This window comes from Polypterus senegalus, chromosome 2 (genome assembly GCF_016835505.1).
Source record: "Polypterus senegalus isolate Bchr_013 chromosome 2, ASM1683550v1, whole genome shotgun sequence".
In the NCBI taxonomy this organism is placed as follows: Eukaryota; Metazoa; Chordata; class Cladistia; order Polypteriformes; family Polypteridae; genus Polypterus; species Polypterus senegalus.
In genome coordinates, this window is record NC_053155.1 from 151,355,328 (window position 1) to 151,378,317 (window position 22,990).

Here is a 22,990-nt window from a genome sequence, read left to right on the forward strand (position 1 = left end):
ACAAAACATATGCCTAAGGTGGCGAAAAATAAAAAATGCAGTAGACAGAGAGGCAGAAGTTTTAAGATTCCAAGTCATGGATATTTTACTTCTTATACAGTAAAGATTTACAATTTTTTTTTTTTTTAATAACTGAACAAACATCTTAAGCCATTCAAGGGGTTATTATCTGTAAATCACATTCATATATGCAAAATACAGCGGGGAAACGGAGTAGAATACACCTTTTCAAGTACAGACCAAAGTTGTCCATACAACAAAAAGCTTTTTTTAATGATGTCAGCTCTCAATGTCAATGAGTATCACTTTTTAACAGCACTAAACAATTCACACAAAGCAACAAGCAGGTGAGATTATATATATATATATATATATATATATATATATAGTGATTTAAGCAAAAGTAATTTTCTTAGTGTGATGGTTGTCAACTTAGGAGGGAGTTCAGGCACTGCTGTAAAAATCTTAACCTAATGGGGGCTCAAGACTAACAAGTGAACACGCTAGATTGTAATAGTCTTATACAGCTTTTCATATAAAAAAATTGCACATACTATTTATTCAGTTCCTCAAAGAAACTTAACTAAAATAAAAATGTTTAGCTAACTACCGATTCAAATTGTACAGCAATACTGTTATTTAAATCTTGCAAATAAACAGCACATTTTCTTAAAAAAGAAATTAAATCAAAACCATGATTCCAAAGTTTACCCGATAATATAACACAATAAACTAATGCAAGGGAAATAAACTTTTTCATTTGAATGCAGCAATGCTCACATCACAACAGGTACATATAATCAAACATCTAAAAAATAAACTTATTGGGGTGGGGGGAAAAAACTTGACAAATACAACTCTGGATAAAATATGAATCTTACATAACAGCAACAGAGATTCCAGTATCAAAAAGCCTGAATTACTCACCAATTGTAAAGAGAAATACACATACAATAACTTTACATACAAGTCCCAGACACGAGGGAAAAATGGAGGAAAGTAAAATACTTGTCACATTAAAGCCTTTTTTTTTTTTTTAAACCTAAAGGCTTGTACAGATGTGTTAATAAATAGGTTTGATTTTCATAGTTGTTATATGTACCTTCTACACATTATTGAAATCACTTTGCATTAACAGATTTCAACAATACTCCACAAATGATATTAAATGCCATGTTTTTACTGTATTTATGGAACTTGGTAGCATGGACAATTGCAGATGAGTGTGTCTGTAAATTGACCATTCAACGTAAAATCTAAGCCTTGTAAGTTGCAAATGAAATGTTATCCATATGATGCATCAACAGCACCCAAAAAGAAACTAGGTAATAATAAAGTCTTTATGTATTTACATAATTTCAATTAATCAAATTCGCATTTTAAATGTTACTATGGGTGGGTCATGGAGGCAGGGAGACAGCATCCAATCCAAAATGTCCTCCAGTATGATGCTTCTCTTATTCTTGGGGTACTTTTTCCATCTGTTTTTTAAGTTTTCTTTCCCATAACTTTTGGTGGTCTGAAAATCCATGCTTCCCCTTGTTAAATGAGTTGGGTCCAGCAGATGTAGGAGTATCTCTGAACAGGAGAGAGAAAACAAACAAAAAAATGCAAATTAAAAAAGATCCAAAATGGAATTGGTTTCTAAAAACATTACCACATGCAACTTACACATGCATTGTTTCAGCAAGGTCAATTAATGTAAAACTGAATGGTTATTTAACTAATACATCACCCCGTCTCGAGACAAATTCTGTTGGATGGATTTTAGATGGATGCACAGTAGCTTGATATTCAGCAAACTGAGTAGGAAAGTAAAACTGAAGTAGCTGAAAAATGGTGCAGTATAATTGCAAACAGATGTCTTTGGGTGGTAAAGTATGAAATGTTTTAGTTTTTTCTTCCCGAAGAAATTTTAGAAATGTGCCTTCATCATTAATTGACTCATTTTCATTCTGTACTTCTATCAAAAAAAGTAAAATCTAGCGTCTCGTTCTCATTCTATGTTCATACCTGTATTTCAATTTATATAAAAAAAAAATTACATCTGACATCTAATTTTCAAATACAATACTTTTTGCAGTTTAAGAAGCAAGTTTTTTATAAAAAAAAAAAAAATACAGCTTGGGTCACAGAGTTGCACTAGAGCAGGGGTCTAGAAACATGTCATTCGTGAGAGATACTGGTATCTCGCAACCCCTTTTCAAGTAGCTCGCCAAAGGGTTAATGAATCCAACATAAACTTGAAAACTTGATTAGTCAAATTAGGGGCAGGCGAGCTTTCCAAAAAAAAACATATGATCCTTTTAACACAAGATCACAATCCACAATCTGAATTGCAATCTATCCTTTCAATGTGGCATACACTTAAGAGAATATCCAGACTCAAACTCATCAAGGCCCAAGTAACACTTTATTTTAAATATCAGACAAAGTTGAATTCAATTGTTCTCTCATTCGCTAGCTAAGCGGAGTTAAGGAACATGCCAAGAAGCTGGCGAGTGAGTGAGGAAGGCCCCTCTCCATGGCCCGCTGCATGGATCTCAGATTTGCGCAAATAAATCGGTACAGCAAAGCGAACTATGATACATAGTGAAATGAGAGAAGTCGCAAAATCAACCGGAATGTTCAAGCAAATTATAGAAAAAACCAGATCTAAATCCATCAAGTTGTTCTCTCAGTGAAAAATGGACAGACATACAGAAAGAGACATTGGATTTTATATATTAGTAAACCTTCAAAATAATATGCAGTTAAAGTCTCAACAGCATTCTCAGCATTTCTGGAGCTTAGTAGGGCCAGATAACTATAAGAATCTTCACCAAGCAGCTCTGAAAATGTCTGCTTTGTTTGGGTCTAAATACTTCTGTGAGTCTGCCTTTTCTGACATGAATGTCATGAAATCAAAGTTCAGAACAAGACTGACAGATGAACATGTGAATGACTCCATACGAGTGAACCTTAGTGGCTACACTCCACCATACACCTGCCTCTCTTGTTGACTCCATGCAGTGCCAGTCATCTGACTAACTACAAAACACATCACACATGCAACTGGACATGTGAATACTCTTGTGAAGTGAAGCAGTGACATGTAACAAAATGACAACTGAATAAGTCATATCTGTGTATTTGTAATTGCATTGTTTTGTTTTGACAGCATTCATGTTTCAATTCAATAATGTGAGATACGCTAGAAATTGCATACAGTCATACAAAATGCACTTCAGGTGAACTAAATTTTTTTTGTGATGTTTTAATGCAAAATTTGAGTTGTGGACACATTTTGTAAATGTTCAGGCAAAACAAGCTTATTCAGTTTGTTTGAGTTGAAATAAGCTATGAGAATAAATGTCAGAAAACATGAGTCGCTCTTGGCTATTTTCATTTTGTAAAAGTAGCTCTCAGGGGAAAAAAGGTTGGAGACCCCTGCACTAGAAAGAAGGCGAGTCCAGGTTTTCAAGGAAAATATATGTTATTTATTACTGTAAAGCGAAGGCAGGTAGTGTCAAGACTTCCATTCAGAATAGGAGCTGTTAGAAGCCATGGCACAGGCAATTGTCCTGCTTTACCTCCTATCTTCAGACTATAAGACCACCAGCAGCTCGGAAACACTGCTATGGCAGACGTAGACCTGACAGATCATGGGGAGTTTGAGGAAGAGCAGATTAAAGCCTGGTGTTAAATGTTAAACACTTTGCGACAAGCATGGTATACGGTGATCCTGATTCTGCAGAGGACAACCAATTTCTTCGCCCTTGGCTTACTGTTTACCAGACGCAGCACAGCAGCTATGGAGCTGTCCTTGTGGCGCTGCCATTAAACACTGTGAATCGCCAGTGGCCCCGGTCACAGTACTATGTATTTTCCCCATATTTGTTTTTTTTTTTGGTCCTGTGAGCTTCATTATAATGGGCTTCCACATGTATAGGCGGTTTGAAATAGTAAAAGAACACACAAAGTCAAACACAATGTACTATGGGTAAAAAGACTTGTCACTACATTTTACAGTTCCAAAAGCTGAACTTAGCAGAGTTCTGGTAAATGACACAACAAAATGTTTAATGTAATCTAAACCACTCATTTGTCATTGCCCAATGATTCTTACAATTCAGCTCCATGAATGTCAGAATGTTTTAAATGATGAAAGCAATGATACTTTTTACAACTTACCCCATAATACTCTGACTTTGTTCAAACATTCACCCACATGGAACATTTCTAGGACACCTTTCATTAGACTGCACCATGGCTAAGTATACACAGCCCATAATCATAAACTACTCAGCCTGAAAACCCTAACTGTATTCAGAGCTCATAACTCATCAGCAAATAAAAGGCTAAGAATGCCATAAGACTTAAGACTTCAGCTGCTGCCTTGACGTGCTCCTTTGATTCAACTGTGGTTTAGCATGGTGACCTGAGATAGGTGCAAGTACACTGTGCTCTTAGAAAGTTTTACTGCTGAGTAATACATTAGCTGGTACAATTATCTGAATTACTATTGTGCAGCTGTTCTCTGCTCAGTTTCATTTAATGAATTCAACAATGCTGAGTGGTTGTCCTCCAGTGCAGACTGTATAGTCATTTGTAACCAAAATATACTTGTTACATGTGGCAGTAGTATTCCTTTATTTAAATGCCACTTGAATTCCAAATTCTGTCTGTAGAAAATAAAAACAGCTATTTCATATTGGTACTACCCAATGGACCTACATTCCCTGTCGGACTTTCAGAATAATGAGAAATAATATAGGCTATAGTGGGAATCCAGAGAGAGAGAGAGAGAGAGGAGGGGGGGGTGGTATAGCTGGCTCTCTCCACCCCCAAAAGGCTACAACCACAGGACTTTTCCTACACACCAAATACCAATTCTCGCAATCTGTGAAGTTTGAAGCAGGTTCAAGGAGAGAGCAAATGAAACTGAACAAAAAACTCAACATGAAGAGAAAATTAAAAGCTAAAATTGTGCTCTATGGATGTACCATGTGTTAAAACACTATGGCTATTCTGGCACAGCATGTTTGCATTTCCGATTAGACAGTATTGTTAACTTACTATAGTTATTCATTTAAACGTGCTGCAAGACAGCGAATACTGTGCAGTGCCCTGCATGCTTCTACTGATGTCATTAGGCAGATGTGTCTCTTTTCTATTAAGCCCTTTTCACCTCCTATTGACAGGGCATGACACAGTTTACATCAAATGCATATTTTGCAATTCATATTTTCACAAAGCTGCTCTTGGTCAGATCAATGTCAATTTATTTATATAGCACATTTAAAAACAACATAGTAATGCTGTGGCCAAAGTGATTTACAATAATAGAATAAAAGAAAAAACAATAGACAATAAAACAAATAGTAATAACATATGAACATAAAATAAGATACATAATAAATAGAAATAATGTTATATAATCACAAACAGGAATCCATCAGTATTACTGAAGGTCACGGAATGCAAGTGAATAGAAATGAGTCTTTAATCTTGTTTTGAGCAGTTCAATTGTAGACAACATGTAGTATGTAGTGGAGGCCAAGAAAAAAAATAAATTCAAAAAAAAAAAATCACATTTTCCAGGAGAAATGCAATATTAAACATTCAGATTCTATGGTGCTGATAAGGGATCAATGCTGGATCTTCATAAAGGCATTAGACTAATCAATTTTTAAATTGGTCACCACTACAGACTACATGGGGTGAGAAGTGAAAAAAAGAAATAAATAAATGTATCCTTTTGGGTAGAGTATTCCTTTAAGTGTGTTGTTTCCATTAATATCATAAGTAAAAAAAAAAAACAGATACTATCCTATTAACAGCAAGCCAGAGCTAGTACAATATAAGACTTTTACAAAGATTTTTGAAGGAAGCAAAAATATCTACTTATCGCTATCAACAAAATCCCAGAAAATAGAGATAAAATGTTTCTGTCCATATTGCACACCCCTACTGTCAAGAACATCTAAATTGCCCAATTTTTACTCTAAGAGACTATTTGTAATCAGTAAATTAGCCATTGCAAAACAAAATTTCAGCATCTGCTTTTCTAAACTTTACTATCATTTACCATATTTGAAGTATTCCTTTATGTAAGGTATTATGGTAGTTGAGTGAGTGCACAACTTTTACTTCCTGTAAACAGAAGGCATTAAAGCAGACTACCACAGTGAGAGAAGACCCGAATATTAGCCATTACATTAAAAAAAGTGGAATAATAAACTGAGAAAAAGAAATCAGAGGAGTCATCCTATGCAATTAGACAAACAGCAAGAAAAGCTACTGTAATGAATTCAGAAATGTTTATTTTGTCCTTTAATAAAAACAAACACTGCTTGTCCAAGTTGAGATGGTAAACAAGTGGGTGTTAAATACAGCAGTTTCCATTTTCAATTACAAAAAGATGAGATAAAAGAAAAAAATAAAATTACTACTTAGTAAACAAAAGGTCTGTGAGTTTAATAGCAAAATGTATGTTTTTTTTACTTATAAACCTGTAAGCATGTTAGCCTTATATCTTCTTCATAAACACCTTTAGAACATTTCGTCAATTTGCAGCTTTTTTTTTTAAAGGTTTGTACTCTTTGTTTGTTTGTGTATGTATCACACAGTATAAGTTTTGGTAAGGAACAAGTACTGCATAAAGAATTAGGACTGTCAAGCTTGTACACTAGGAAAAAAATATCTACATATAGTAAATGTATATTTTAACAGTCAGCAGGAAAAGCTGTAGTGCAAGTAATGATTAAAAAATAATTCATACAAGTGGATGTAGATTTACATTTAAACAGTGTTTAACTGCCAATGTCAATTAACTGAATCAATGAGTGAGAATATGCATTTCTTTGATAGACAAACGGTGAAAACTTTTTTTAATTTAAGCTTTGTTTTAGATAGGTTCAGTACATTAGAGATGAACTTAATGTGACAGCTTGTAATTATGACAAACATGTTGTTTTTATTAATGCCATACTATGGATAAAAATTTCTCTTTTTTTTTAAAAATGTATTTATTTTAAAGAAATTTTGTTTTAGTATTTTTATGGTCACTGAACGATAAAATCTACAGAATTTCATTCTGTTAATTAAATGTAGAGTTAACATTTGTGGTCTAAATATAAAACTACAATAGCATAGAAAATAATGCTTTTCTGTGTCTGGTTATGCAGGAGCTTAGTGTCAAAAATTTATTTAAAAAATAAATAAATCAAACAGTACTAGAACTGTCCGAGCCAGTAACAAAAACTATTAAAAAAACATATATGAAATATAAAATTCTCTGCAACACAGTAAAATAGAAAGAAAAATGTTCCACAATAATTATTTTTACATGAATTTACACCAAATACTTACTAAACAAAAAGTATTATAAATAGTATGCAAGCTGCCAGTGTGTGTTCGATGTACATATTACTTGCAAGCATTTCAGTAACAAACAAAATGTTCAATGGGTACGGCACATAAATAACTGATTTTAGATATTGTTCTTATACTCCTATCAGAAAAAATATAATATTGATTTACCAAGTCCTAGTTATTTAATTTGTATGAAGGAAGTATTTGGTTTTCAATTTACAGCTCCTACCTGCCAATATTTTTCATTCTCATTTTTGCTTCTGGTGGCATTTCTTCTGGTTCACTCTATAAACAGAACAAAGAGTCATATTAAAAAAAGCTTACTAGTTTAGCATTTCATACCTACATATTTAGACCACGACCCTTACGAAAGTAATGATGCAGGACCTATTAAATCTGCAGTAGTATGTGCACTGTTTCAAACTTCTTTTATTTGAACAATATTACTCTATGTTTTAGATGTCTATGTCTGAAATATTTCTTTGAGGATGCATTCCAAAAGTAGTAAAACATTTTTGGAGATTTTAATAAAGCTGCTTAGAGCTCAGCAAATATTGACTGTAGAACTTAAACACATACAGTAAAAACAATGAGCGGGTACTTTTTTTTTTTTTTAAGCAAACACCCCACACGCACACAAACATGCAGCATCCTAACTTCCCTTACTCCCTTGGCTTGACACCTGACAAAGATATTTTTCTGAAACACTGGAAAATAAATAAATAAAAAAAAATCAAGAGCATCCTTTCCCAAGCCTGGCCAGCACAGACCATCTCCATCCGCTACTAATTCTGTGTGTAGAAAAGCAAAGGAGCAAATACACAGCATCAAAGCAACAAGTCCAGAGTGATCAATGGATCACTCAGCACATTACCACTTTTCATAGCGTTCTCCCTGGTGAGCTGCACCATACAGCGCATCGAAGCAATAATCTTCCCAAACGATTTTCCAACCATGCCACACGTTACCCTGGCATCACTATTTCTTGTATATCACATTATTTTGCATAAAGGTTACAGTTCCTGTCATGTGCTGGAAACACACCACACAAATTTGGCAAGGGACCACAAGTGACCCAGTTCCTATATCAAACTCAATGGATCCTGAAAAAGTTCCTGCAGTTGAAAGTGTCTAGCGTGACAGGAAACAGCCTGTACCAGTAATTGCACTTATGGGTGATGCCAAAAATGAGACCTATTAACTACTGAGCTATGTATTCAAAGTTTCAGTAAAATAAACTGCATACTAGATGTTGCAGCATACATATTATGATGCAAATTGCCTTTTATGCAACAGAAAAACTACTAATGCAATCTGAACTAAAGCCAGCACACACAAGATTGTGCTATCCTAAATACTTGCAACACTACAAGCCAAATGCACTTCAACACAACATACACCTATATACTCCATTTTAAGGACACATTAACTCTATATCTACAGTATTAAATGTAAAAATTTTATTTTAATTTTGTTGCAACAGATTAAAATATATTGTTACTCTTCAGTTGCAACACTTGCTAGATCTCAGACTGTGCACCTCTAGTTATGTCCAACTCAAAAGATTTCTTTAAAGGTAATGCCCAATTGTCAATTTCAGGCACTGCTCAATCCACTAATTTCAAGTGGAAATTTTGAAGTATAATGGGAGATAATAAAATTAAAGTTTTAAACAGTGACAGTTTTTGGATGCCTGCAGTTCTTAATTGACGATAACACTATTTAATAGAGCTGGAAAAACTGATCCAATCATTGATTTGGTTTTCCATTTTTAACTACTTTTATTTATTACATCCAAGTTTGTAGTTTTGGGAAGTTTGATTCCCTCACTTTCCCAGTCCTGACCACCCCTTAAAAAAAACAGGAATAGGAACCAGGGCTAAATTTATTTGAAACCTGTTGCATCTGCTAGTGATTTGGGATCTTTTATTTGGGATTATTTATATATAAAAAAAAAACAGATTTTCAGAGACACTGGCAAGGGGCAGAAAAAGGATTTAAAAAGATCACTAAAGTAAATGAGGGGAAACAAGAAAAAATGCACATGTAACTAAAGCAAATTCATTTTACAATTATTGACAGAGGTCGGTTACTTTCTTTTTTGGGCAGGGTAATGTATACTATTCTGAAGAAACATTCCAACAACTAACAGAGGCCATTTTTATAACATTTGTTCGGATACACATAGGCAAGTGCAAAAAGAGGTAACATCACAACTTCAGTTGCTACAATTTCAAATACACTATGTTGTTTCTTGTAATGTTATGCCAAGTTTTCAAGTTCATATTCTGATACTTGGTAACTCGTACTGGATCCATTTTATGCAGTTTTACATTTGGTTATGATTGTTAACTGAAGAACTTGGTTTAAGATGCAGAACTATTTAACTTATTTGTGGGCTGTGGTATAGATGTTCTATTAGTTTGGACACGAGTTAATGGATCTCTATCAAATTCAGCATCACAAAGGCAGAACAAAGGTGGTACTGCTAATGGAAGGATGGATTTATTGCAATGACCAATCTGAATGTACAACATACAGCATTGATCTTCAACCTTTCTCAGGTAAAAGATCACAGCATAAATAAAAAAAGCACTACGGGGTTGCCAACAACTTTCAATTTTATAAGGCTCAACTCCATACTCCCCAAAGAATACCTCTTATATATATCTAAAATTTAAATGGCACCACAGAACAGAAACATATACTTATGTTTACTTAGCATAAAACATACTGAAATTTTTTATAGAGCATACAGCCAAACTATTCTGAAAATACTGGATGAATTTTCACTAGTATTTCTAAGAATATTGTAAAACATGAGCCAGCTATAAACAGTATATAAAATATATATACTGTGTGTGTGTATATATATATATAAATAAATAAATAAATAAATAAATAAATAAACAAATAAATAAACACCACACACACTTGTGTTTAGCCAAGTGAAAATTCACTTACACATTTGATTACCATTAATTTCAGGATAACAAAACAGGCAAGTTATAAATGTAATTTCTATTTTAGATATACTCACATCATCATCATCATTAAACACAGCTGCTAACATTGGCTTCTTTACAGGCAAATTTGGAACAGTCTCTTTAGGTTTCTGTTAAATAAAAACATATATAAACATAACATATATAAAAGCACCAGAAGTAAAAACTTCTACCCCAGTAAAATAGACATTATGCTTTATTGTCCAAAAGGGCTACCACCCCATCCCCGAACCCCAAAACACACAAAATATTTCTGGCTTGGATAATAGCTATCTACTGCTGCAATCAATAATAGGCTTATACCACAGGCTTATTTCCAAAGTCAGGAATATTAGGACCTACTCTATCCAAATATTAGTGAAATAAGTATAATATATGACAAATATTTAGACCGGGTGCCCAACTTCAAGCTTGGTGGGCCACAGTGGCTACATTTTCTTAATTAGTGACAAGTTTCTGCTGCTAATTAACTTTTTACCTTATTTGTAATTGACATGCAATTTAAGAAGCAAACCCTTTCATTTTTTTTTTCTTAATTAGCAGCCAAACAATGACACAAAGTGAGCCAAGACATGATCAACTAACCTGCGTCCATAATACAATATCTGAAAATAAGGAAAGGTGAAAGTCTTAGTAATGTTGTTCTGCTCAGGTCCATAAAACATTTTGATGGTTATCAAAAAAATGGAAAATGTTTTGTAAATGCCAGCTGTGGCAGAATTACAGCACCAGCAAACCATGAACGCAACAAATTTAAAAACAGGATTCGTCCAATTAAACTGGTTGGGAAGAAATAGGTTGGAGTTGGTCATCTGTTGGTTCACTTCAAATCTCATTTTATTTTGGCTGCCACTTAAGGGGGGGGGAAAAATCAGTTCCAAGGATGGAGTCTTTAAATATTGCAAATAAAATGACAGAAATCGAAGTGAATTAACAGCAGAAATTGGTCCCTGATGAAGAAAGCGGCAGGAAGGAAAACCAAGCAGCCATTGTGGCCGTAATCGCTTCTTTAAATGCTTATTACAGAATTTCTCCAATGTTACACATTGGAATATGTAGTGAACCTACAAAACTGAGAGAGGTAGTTGGTTATGCAGCTGCTGCACATTGTTTGTGGAATTCTTTACTTAATTACATCAAGGAGTCACCCTCAACTGAACTGTTTAAAACTACATTGAAGACATTTCTATTCTCTACCGTACCGTGACCTATAGTGATACTGATGGCTGCTTCCTTAGTCATTTGTTTGCCTTCAATTTACTGCTGGTTTATATTGTGTTTTACTGTATTTTATTCTATTCATTTTATTTATGTTTGTTATATATTTTATTGTAAATCACTTTAGCTACAGTAGTATTGATGTTGCGTTATATGTGTTCTGTAAATAAACTGAAATTGACATTAATCTGTTTGGAAACGTTGTTATAAATACACTAAAATGTGCAAAAATGATGATTCCCCACTCTCAACTTTCAAAGAAACTTGCTTTGTTTTTAAAAATTTACAACGCACCACTTGCTAAAAAACTACTCATAACAACATGTACAAAGTGAACTCTGTGAAAACTACAGCACACGTCTACTTAAAACAGGGACATACACAACTTTTAGAAATACTCACATTAGCTCCTAGCTTGATGGAGATTGGAGCTGGCTTCTTTGATGCAGAAATTTTAACGGCAAATCCAGTTTTGCAGATTTTCGGTGGAGCTGGCTGAGCATTGGAATCTCCTGCTTCCTCGTCCGCCGAACGCTTGTCCGCGCTTCGGCCTGCGCACTCTCCTCCATTGCTGGAAGAGAGTGTCTTAGTTTTCACATCTTTGTCTTCCTTCTCTTCAGGTCCTGGTGGAGTCGAAACAACTTACCAAGGTGAGCTACTTTATACCAAGCAGGGGAGCCGCAGCAGCAACTTCATTAAGTACTCGTTTTAGGGTGCCTCTCTCTGCCGCCTGTGCCCTTACTGACTCTGATGGCTTGTCCGCTGTTTGTTAGATACAGTAGATAATACAGCAGCAGCTAAGAAAATTATCCACAGCACATGGGCCACTTAGCAGTCAAAATGAAAAAATAAATTTCAACATATGTCTTTACTGTATTTTTCCTCTGGCAAAGCCAAGCCCCAGACACAGAAAGCATAGAAATAATAAATCTACAGCATCACGCTTTCTTTTACATGACACTGAAAGATTACCAGATTTTTACTCTAGATAATGATAAAAAAAAAAAAGTTTGTAAATATGGGAATTTACATTTTACAAATGAGGATTTGGAAGTTTAACCTATCAAGCTTGATTTGAACTATATAAAAAAAACTACTGATGAAACTAAAGTCTAATTGTTTAAATTCCTGTACTAGGGCTTTGCACTGCTAGGGATGAAGTATGTTTTTATTTGACATTCTGCCAAACATGCACTTCACCTGATATCTTTTAAACATGCTACATTGACTATATTTTGTTTGGAAAGATCTTCATTATTCAGTCTATTTTGATCATCTACAGGAAAACATAAAACTAGCATAAATGTATGAAAAAAATACTGTGAATGTTAATTGGATTAAAATGGAGAAAAGGATAACTGACTGTTTTTGGTATTATAACCCAAGGACACCTCTGCATTTTTTTTCAAGCAGGCATCTGATTTAGTGTGCCCTTAGTCAAAATGGATAAAACACTAAGACTTACTTAAATTGTCCCAGAATTCAATATCAGCAAACACTGAATTTCTCAGAATTCACTCTGAAATAATTATATACTAAATAAATTTTTTGTAGCTTTTAACCAGCCAATTTAGCTATAGTTAACATTGAGTTCTCATTTGTATAAAAACATTCTAAGCACTCTACACTTGCCACCATAGATGCACTTTAATCAGTGTGAAAGAAAGTAAAGGGTAAATAAAAGTTTAAATAGGCAAATCAAATTTAGCCCACTGTTAAAGAAAAAACACCAAGGCCTGGAATTTCAAAACACTAGCATTCTGAGCTACTTTCAATGGCAGAAAACAACGTCTATTGAACACTAAAAAAAAAAAAAACGGGAAATACTGTAGCACACACCTAGATAGATAAAAACATGATTTGTGACATACGACTAAAACATAACATATGACACATAACACACGTCCGTCATCCAGTCACTTGCTCAAAACATGCAAAAATGTGTCTCTTGATGAGAATCGTGACCAATAAATGATGTGGGGAGGTGGGTCTCCATGTCAAAAAGTCACTCCCATGAGTTTTAAGGCATTCTGTTTATGTATGTGCTGATAATACTGGAAGCAACTATTTACCAATATTTTAGTAAAGTAGTATTTTTTTCACACATTTAAGCAAACAACTGGATCACAGACATGGATTATGCGACACAAGAAACATGACTTTTACTCTCCATGGACATTTTTCATATCATTTGCTCACTATTGACTTCTGATATGCCAAACTCTCGCTCAATCAATTCTGCACGAAAATATACATTGGGTAAATAACAATGAAAAGAAAATACCAGTTTTGTGTGGAGTATTCCTTTAACACTAGCCTATGTTCTGTCGCCTTATTTAACATAAGTAGCACTAGCAACATATCAACACACTTTTTAGAGCTGTACAATAATTTTTTTTTTCCCTGAAGAACACCACACACTATGGTCTTCCCTCCCCTTAGTGTATACTACTGAAGAGTTCCTTTCCTTTAAGGTCAAACACGAAAAGAATGCTTAAGCTCTAAAACCTTCCCCTTAAAAATCAAAAAAGATTGGTAAGTTATCCAAAAAGACAATTTCCGCTTGGGGAATAATATAAAGTATATCAAAACAAATCAAAAAACTCCTTAAACAAAATTATATCAAACATATATTAATGATGGGTGGCACGGTGACGCAGTGGTAGCGCTGCTGCCTCGCAGTTAGGAGACCCGGGTTCGCTTTCCGGGTCCTCCCTGCCTGGAGTTTGCATGTTCTCCCCGTGTCCGCATGGGTTTCCTCCCACAGTCCAAAGACATGCAGGTTAGGAGGATTGGCGATTCTAAATTGGCCCTAGTGTGTGCCTGGTATGTGGGTGTGTTTGTGTGTGTCCTGCAGTGGGTTGGCATCCTGCCCGGGATTGGTTCCTGCCTTGTGCCCTGTGTTGGCTGGGATTGGCTCCAGCAGACCCCCGTGACCCGGTGTTCGGATTCAGCGGGTTGGATAATTGATGGATGGATATATTAATGATAAAGTTACACGAAAGCTGCCAAATGGAAAGTACAGCTCATTTGTATTTTACAATTTCTAATTTAATGGATGGATGTGTACAAATGTAAATAAACTGTAGGCTTTGGCTGTAAAGTGGATGATGCTACATTATGAAATACAGTAGAGGCGATTTAAAATAGTTCATTTTGAGACCTCACCAAGCAGCAGATATGTAGCACAGTGAAGTTCTACTCAGTAATAAAAAGGGCCACATTTCAGCACATTTTCATCTCTGCTTTCTGATATCTGATTTCTACAGTAGAATATCGGACATTCTTTCTTTGAAATCCTTCATAAGATTTTTTCACTTAGCTCACCACTGCGTTAATTAATGTTACTTGGTGCTGATGGTGACAAACATAATTCCCTACTCCAGAGCTATGTTTTCTGGTAAGCCTGATGCATACAATGTTCCCCTTTTTAGTAACAGAAAAAACACCAAAGGATTTTACTACTGTATAAAATCTGAACTGTTCAATGCTGAAACAGAAAGGGTGGTTTGTGTAGAAAGTGAATTCAAATATCAAGGCTTCAAAATTATTAACAGGAAAAAGTCGTAATAATGCTATTTGTTAGGAACACAAAAGACCTGTAAAGATGAACTCAAAGCTGACAAAATGAAATCAAAACACAAAAGGGGAGATCTTCATCTGATATGTTTCTATTGCTCTGAAATAAGACTTAAAACAATCTTAGCTCAAGTCACAGTGAACACACTGCAACAGTACAATTGAAAATACCTTACGAAGTTACCTATTACATATTTAATAAGTAGACCTTATAATTTTGGTAGAATTAGATGTCTGGAAATAGTCTAATTAAGAATACATTTTAAAATGTTACACAAATTAAGACTTTACACATGTAGAATTTAAGATTTGAGTGCAAAACATACGAGGGGGGACCCAAAAATAACCGGAAATATTTTTAAAAACGGGTTTAATTTAATTTTCGGTACAAACTACAATTCGTCTCCTTCAAAGTACTCTCCATTGGCGGAAATACACTTATCTAACCATTTGTTCCATTGTTCGAAACATTTTTTAAATTCGTCTGAAGTAATGCCCATTAATGCTCTGGTCGTTTCTTGTTTTACCTCTTCGACGTCAGCAAAACGCCATCCTTTCAAGTCTTTTTTCATCCGAGGGAACTAAAAGAAATCACACGAGCTAAATCCGGTGAGTAGGGTGGGTGGTTCAGAGTTGTCATACCATTTCAATAACAATAGTTTCTGCAACACTTTTTTCAAGAAGAAAACAAAATTTCACTGCCGCACGTTGCTCACGATAATCGGCCATCGTAAAAAAACGACGCTTGCACAAAACTACTTTTACAAAAAAATTCACTGAACACAAGCACAACCTTCCAGACTGATGGCACTTGGCAGACTGACTTGTGAGGAGTGTAACTAGATCGCCCTAGCGGCCCAACCACGTACTACAAGTACTAACCTAACAACAAAATTCCGGTTATTTTTGGGTCCCCCCTCGTACCTTCTTGAAGCAAAAGTATACATGGCACTTACTGCTAAAAACCTTATTTAAAAAATCCTACTCTTCTCACATCAAAATGCAGAAGTGTGGACAAATGGTGATTCTAAATTGGCCTCATGGCAGTAGATTGGAACATTTTACAAAATGTGAGGAACAGGCCTCAGGCCGAGATATTAGTTTGTTGACTTCATTGGTTGGTCGTTTCACCTGAGTTCGTCTTCATATCAATAGTCTATGAATTCTATGTTAAATTAAAGCATGTTCCATTATTTTTTACAAATCATTTATAGAGTTATGGATGCTCACTGTTATTTATACATTTTTAGGGAGAAACCAGAAATCAGGCAGACACAATGTAAGCCTAGTTCTGGTTCTGTATTTGTCACATTTTTTCTCTAAGTTTCTTGAGATGAACTATATCTCCCACCTGGACAGAGGCAGTGGTGCTGTAAGAATTATGTTTTTGGACTTCTCTAGCGCCTTCAACACCATCCAACCTCTGCTCCTTAGGGATAAGCTGACTGAGATGGGAGTAGATTCACACCTTGTGGCATGGATTGTGGACTATCTTACAGACAGACCTCAATATGTGCGTCTTGGGAACTGCAGGTCTGACATTGTGTGCAGCAATACAGGGGCACGGGGACTGTACTTTCTCCGGTCCTGTTCAATCTATATACATCAGACTTCTAATATGACTCGGAGTCCTGCCACGTGCAAACGTTCTCTGATGACACTGCTATTGTGGGCTGCATCAGGAGTGGGCAGGAGGAGGAGTACAGGAAGCTAATCAAAGACTTTGTTAAATGGTGCAACTCAAACCACTTACACCTTAACACCAGCAAAACCAAGTGGTGGTGGATTTTAGGAGGCCCAGGCCCCTCATGGACCCTGTGATCATCAGAGGTGACTGTGTGCAGAGGGTGCAGACCTTTAAATATCTGGGAGTGCAGCTGGATGACAAATTAGACTGGACTGCCAATACTGATGCTCTATGTAAGAAAGGTCAAAGCAGACTATACTTTCTGAGAAGGTTGGCATCCTTCAACATCTGTAGTAAGATGCTGCAGATGTTCTACCAGACGGTTGTGGCGAGTGCCCTCTTCTACGCGGTGGTGTGCTGGGGTGGCAGCATAAAGATGAAAGACGCCTCACGCCTGGACAAACTTGTTAAGAAGGCAGGCTCCATTGTAGGATTAAAGTTGGACAGTTTAACATCTGTGGCACAGCGACGGGCACTAAGCAAACTCCTGTCAATCATGAAGAATCCACTGCATCCACTTAACAGTGTCATCTCCAGACAGAGGAGTAGCTTCAGTGACAGACTTTGTCACTGTCCTGCTCCACTGACAGACTGAGGAGATCGTTCCTCCCCCACACTATGCGACTCTTCAATTCCACCCGGGGGAATAAATGCGAACATTAATTTTATTTTAATTCTTTTCATTTTTATTATTATTTAATTTAATATTGTTTCTTTGTATCAGTATACTGCTGCTGGATTATGTGAATTTCACCTTGGGATTAATAAAGTATCTATCTATCTATCTATAAAATCCTTCAGGTTGGCTGGTTACTATTCTGTATATGGAAACTGTGGTAGCCATGTAAACCTTCAACATGGTCATATTGACACTGCAGTCACCGACTTGTTGACAGCTTTTTGTCACCATGAAGATGGGATGCCTTTGGAACACTTATTTGGATGGTTTTTTTTTGAATAATAAAATAGTGTGTGTCAAATGGTGTCACAATTATTGGACCACAAACAAAGTGCATGTAGCTATTTAAAGTATTCAATGCATCATTAAACCATCAGTCCCTTACACATTGCTGGCCGCACCTAAATATCAAATAAACGTAATACAGTATGTCCCAACTGCACTCCAAAAATACACATATATTTTTAACATTTCCCTCAAAAAAACAAAACTTCCGTTTTTGCACTCATTATACAACATCACCACCACTTTGAGTTCTTGCATGTAATGGAGAGGAAAACAAGAAAACGGAAAAGGCTTATTGTCTTCACTTGATCCTAGTACTTGTGAAATAACAACATAGACATTTTTTGAACTGCAAAATTGCCAGACTAGTGTACTGTATTGGCAAAGTTTGACATAAAAAAAAATAAAAATAAAATGGCGAACAGGCATAAAGTTGAACTTAAAATTTCAGTGGAAATTAATGTAAAAATATTCTCAAAACAAAAGCACCCCAACGTTGTGGTTCCAAATAAAATTCAAATTCAAAAGATAAAACAAGGAAAAAAGTAATTAAATGACATGAAATTAAAATTGTATTCAATTGTATTTATACATTTTTTTGAATTTGGATGTTTACTCACTTGAAACAATATCAAGAGCAGCACCTTTCCAGAACAAACTCAAAGTTAACAAAAAAAGCCAAATACTTTTCCGTGTCTTCGATGCCATATATAATATTCATAATACAGTTTTATCAGCCATATATATTATTCATAATTCGTATTAAACATAACGATTCTGATGAATGCAAACTAAGGCTTATAAAAGCTTTGATTTGTATGACGCCACAACCTAATGACAGGCATACTCGGCGACAGACGAACAAATACCTCGAAGGGAAACGTAGTAACAGTCGATAACGTAACGGCAGAAATGATGACAGGAAGATATAGAAATAGAACATGAGTACACGGAATGGCAACCGACTATATTAAACAAGTCGTTCTTTAAAAATTCAACTCAATTGGTTAACCAAGTCATTAAAATCAGATAACTAATCCAAACAGATATATGTCACAATGAAAACTGTTGCAGTTAATGCAACAAATTATTTGTATAAAGGTTTATGTAATTACAAGAATCAAAATGTATCTCTTTAATAAAAAATGATTTAATTTACAGGGTATTCGTTGCGTTCTGGAAACAAGCACAAAAATGTTAATAACTATTTAATAAATAGTGGCACGGCATTCAAGTCGTATGGTTTATAAAGAAGTTCTCGTGCCTTACACTGAAGGCCACTGGCCCTGACCTACTAAACGCCGTTTACTGTGCTCTTACTTAAAAACAAAACTCGCCCTGAGAAAAATTGTAGAGTAAATTCAGTTGTACATGTCCCCCTTTTACCTGGTTGATAAATAAAACGTTAAACCGTGTATGTACAGATTTGAACTTTGTACACGATACTCTCACTCATTTAAGGGCTAACGCCGAGGCAAACGTATGCGTCAGAAATGATTAGGAAAACAACCCCGACCGTGTTAAAGTAACACTAAATTAATCAACAACAAAAGTAGCATACGTTATGGATGATCACTGTCTCAATGAGGTTACTGCGACTCCAGGTATTACGCTATGGGTCTGCGCTTTCGAAATCCGCATTCTGCTGTTACCAGCAGGCACACTGGCCATTATTTGCATTCAATGGCTCTCTGCCAACAATGCGAAGCGCTCTGGAATAAAGAAGCTTTTATTAACTGAGTTGTTGAAAAATAAGTTGAAACATGACAAAAAAAACTGCATTTGACTTTCTAATGCTGCTCGCTCTCTCTCTCTCTCTCTCACCACTAACCACCCCCCGTTAAACACTGGGTCTTCTTGGGGACACGGACAGATATCAGGCCTGGACATGCAAACCACAACTTGAATTACAATAAAGCTACAAATAAGTAGCATCCTGCATGAAACATTAACAATACCAAACCCAAGTTGCTCTGCATTTGTAGTCCTAGAAAGAATCTCTTTCTACACACAAAAAAATACTTATTTCACCTCCGTCATTTACGAGCCGATCGTCCGTCTGCTTTTCGTCCGCCATTTTCCTTTACGGAGGGCGGAGAAACTAAAGCCCAGGGGAAGTCACCGCGTAACCCCTCCCATTCAAGGAGTGGCCGCGCCTTCGAACTTGATAAAGGCAGCGTTTCGCATCAGTTTAGGTTATTTTTAAATCAATTTGGTGCAAGAAAATGTATTGCCATTAGGAGTTGCACTGAATAGTTTATATTTTAATAAGGCATTTTTTTTTACTTTCCAAAAAGGCCAAAAAGCATTTCCCGCCCATTTTAGCACACGTCTGCCCTTGTTTCGATAGTATTGTGGCTTGTTTCAGGCAATGGATCTTAATTAGCATACAGCCACGCCCCATCCTCTCGACAACCACCCCAAAGACATGAAAGTCATGAGTGGCAGCAGGGCAAGGCTTTGTAGTTTAAACAGATTGCAGGGAAGAATCCCAACACCATACCGAAAGAAACGCAAGAGCAAAACGTTAGAGAAAGAAAACAAACAACTGCTTTTCAGCCAAGCCAACGAACACGAAGAAGAAAATTATTGTACTGAAATTCAAGGAAAGTTTCTATGGATTTGGTCATTACTTAGTCCCTCCTTGTTTTACTGGGCGATAATGTAGCGGTGCTTCATTAAATCATAATCTGTACACATTCATATTTTATATTTAAAGCCTATTTACAGGTACTTTAAGAAATATTTTGAAAGATAAACATTAAAACACACGAACAGTCAAATAAAATCGATTACTAATAACATGGGATACATATTCGATTTATCCATGATGATAGGTAATACAATAATAATTATAATAACAGGATAAGCTTAAATATATTTATGTTCTGTCTAGATCACATCTTGTGAGATGGGAATGCCCCTTGACCTTTTTACAACACTGGAACTTTTTAATTTTTCCCAGTAGGGCAATTCAAAGGCTGAAAGCCCTCCTCTTCAGAGCTGTGTAAAACAATTCTATGTTATACAAGGATACATGTCACAAACTAGGTTTCTACTAACAACAGAAAGGATTGTACAACTATATTGTCAAGTTTAGTTAAGGCCAAAGCGATCTGTATCTTTTTTTTTTAATGTTCAAAGTATATAACAGTATGTTACTGTCCTTAATGGCACTTTGTGGGGGATCTATCTTCTCACTCTCTCTGCACCTCCCCAATAAAATGTTCTTGGTCTTGGTAATTCTACTTCCCCAATATCTGACACTACTTAACTTAATAATGTAATTTTTTCACACTTCCTTAATCTGATTCACACTTATGGGGGACTGAAACCTATCTCAGCAGCACTAAGCACAAGTCAGGACACAGTTCTGAACAGGGCACCAGTCTATTGCAGTTCCCAATTACTTTAGTAAGTTTTCAGCATTTTCATCAGGCCCACATTTATGTAATGGTTTCTCTGCCATTGTGTCATATTGGTGGCTGTCTGCACGATAATCGTTACATTTATATTTTGCTGTCTGTGTATCTAATGATTTGAAAATCACTTCTGTAAACTCAGATTTAAAATGGTAATCCTTGACAGTTTTTGTAAATTTCTTATTATCTCTAACGTTCTTTCTAAGGGCCTTTGGCATAAAATAGCTTCTCACCTCATGAATTATTTAGTATATAATAATTTTGATGGCATATTTTGAGTCAAGATTTTGGGTTTAGCAAATCTGGGAAACAGTTCTGCTCAGAGCAATTTATTTCTGGCAATTTGTTCTAGACTGATTAGCATTTTATTCCAATTAGCCCTCAGTGAATCATTTCTTTTAGCTGAACTAAATATCTTACTGTCTGGAATAAAGGGTTCTCTGTTTGTTCAAGTCCTACCTCGGTGACAACAAAATACAGTGGCGTGAATAACTATTTTCCCCCGTTCCTGATTTCTTATTCTTTTGCATGTTTGTCACACAAAATGTTTCTGATCATCAAACACATTTAACCATTAGTCAAATATAACACAAGTAAACACAAAATGCAGTTTTTAAATGATGGTTTTTATTATTTAGAGAGAAAAAAAATCCAAACCTACATGGCCCTGTGTGAAAAAGTAATTGCCCCCTTGTTAAAAAATAACCTAACTGTGGTGTATCACACCTGTGTTTAATTTCCGTAGCCACCCCCAGGCCTGATTACTGCCACACCTGTTTCAATCAAGAAATCACTTAAATAGCAGCTGCCTGACACAGAGAAGTAGACCAAAAGCACCTCAAAAGCTAGACATCATGCCAAGATCCAAAGAAATTCAGGAACAAATGAGAACAAGTAATTGAGATCTATCAGTCTGGTAAAGGTTATAAAGCCATTTCTAAAGCTTTGGGACTCCAGCGAACCACAGTGAGAGCCATTATCCACAAATGGCAAAAACATGGAACAGTGGTGAACCTTCCCAGGAGTGGCCGGCTGACCAAAATTACCCCAATAGCGCAGAGACGACTCATCCGAGAGGTCACAAAAGACCCCAGGACAACGTCTAAAGAACTGCAGGCCTCACTTGCCTCAATTAAGGTCAGTGTTCACGACTCCACCATAAGAAAGAGACTGGGCAAAAACGGCCTGCATGGCAGATTTCCAAGACGCAAACCACTGTTAAGCAAAAAAACCATTAGGGCTCGTCTCAAATTTGCTAAGAAACATCTCAATGATTGCCAAGACTTTTGGGAAAATACCTTGTGGACTAATGAGATAAAAGTTGAACTTTTTGGAAGGCAAATGTCCCGTTACATCTGGCGTAAAAGGAACACAGCATTTCAGAAAAAGAACATCATACCAACAGTAAAATATGGTGGTGGTAGTGTGATGGTCTGGGGTTGTTTTGCTGCTTCAGGACCTGGAAGGCTTGCTGTGATAGATGGAACCAATTCTACTGTCTACCAAAAATTCCTGAAGGAGAATGCCCGGCCATCTGTTCGTCAACTCAAGCTGAAGCGATCTTGGGTGCTGCAACAGGACAATGACCCAAAACACACCAGCAAATCCACCTCTGAATGGCTGAAGAAAAACAAAATGAAGACTTTGGAGTGGCCTAGTCAAAGTCCTGACCTGAATCCAATTGAGATGCTATGGCATGACCTTAAAAAGGCGGTTCATGCTAGAAAACCCTCAAATAAAGCTGAATTACAACAATTCT

At 35.9% G+C, this 22,990-nt stretch overlaps 1 protein-coding gene across 1 annotated transcript; it reads right to left on the reverse strand.

Annotated features, from left to right (window-relative positions):
* Positions 1 to 675: 675 nt before the first annotated feature.
* LOC120523484 (PEST proteolytic signal-containing nuclear protein-like) lies at positions 676 to 19,944 on the reverse strand. The gene is made up of 5 exons (XM_039744826.1): positions 19,841 to 19,944; positions 11,982 to 12,202; positions 10,397 to 10,471; positions 7,586 to 7,641; positions 676 to 1,578 (listed from the first exon to the last, which is right to left on the reverse strand). The coding sequence occupies exons 1-5, from the start codon at positions 19,884 to 19,886 to the stop codon at positions 1,458 to 1,460; spliced, it is 519 nt and encodes a 172-aa protein (XP_039600760.1). The 5' UTR covers positions 19,887 to 19,944; the 3' UTR covers positions 676 to 1,457.
* Positions 19,945 to 22,990: the final 3,046 nt, after the last annotated feature.

Excerpts from the sequence above, each read along its gene's own strand:
- LOC120523484 (XM_039744826.1), bottom strand. The coding sequence starts at position 19,886 with ATGGCGGACGAAAAGCAGACGGACGATCGGCTCGTAAATGACGGAG. Across the intron at positions 7,642-10,396 it reads TGTTTAATGATGATGATGAT|AGTGAACCAGAAGAAATGCC; the intron begins GTGAGTATATCT and ends TTCTGTTTATAG. Across the intron at positions 1,579-7,585 it reads AGAATGAAAAATATTGGCAG|AGATACTCCTACATCTGCTG; the intron begins GTAGGAGCTGTA and ends TCTCCTGTTCAG.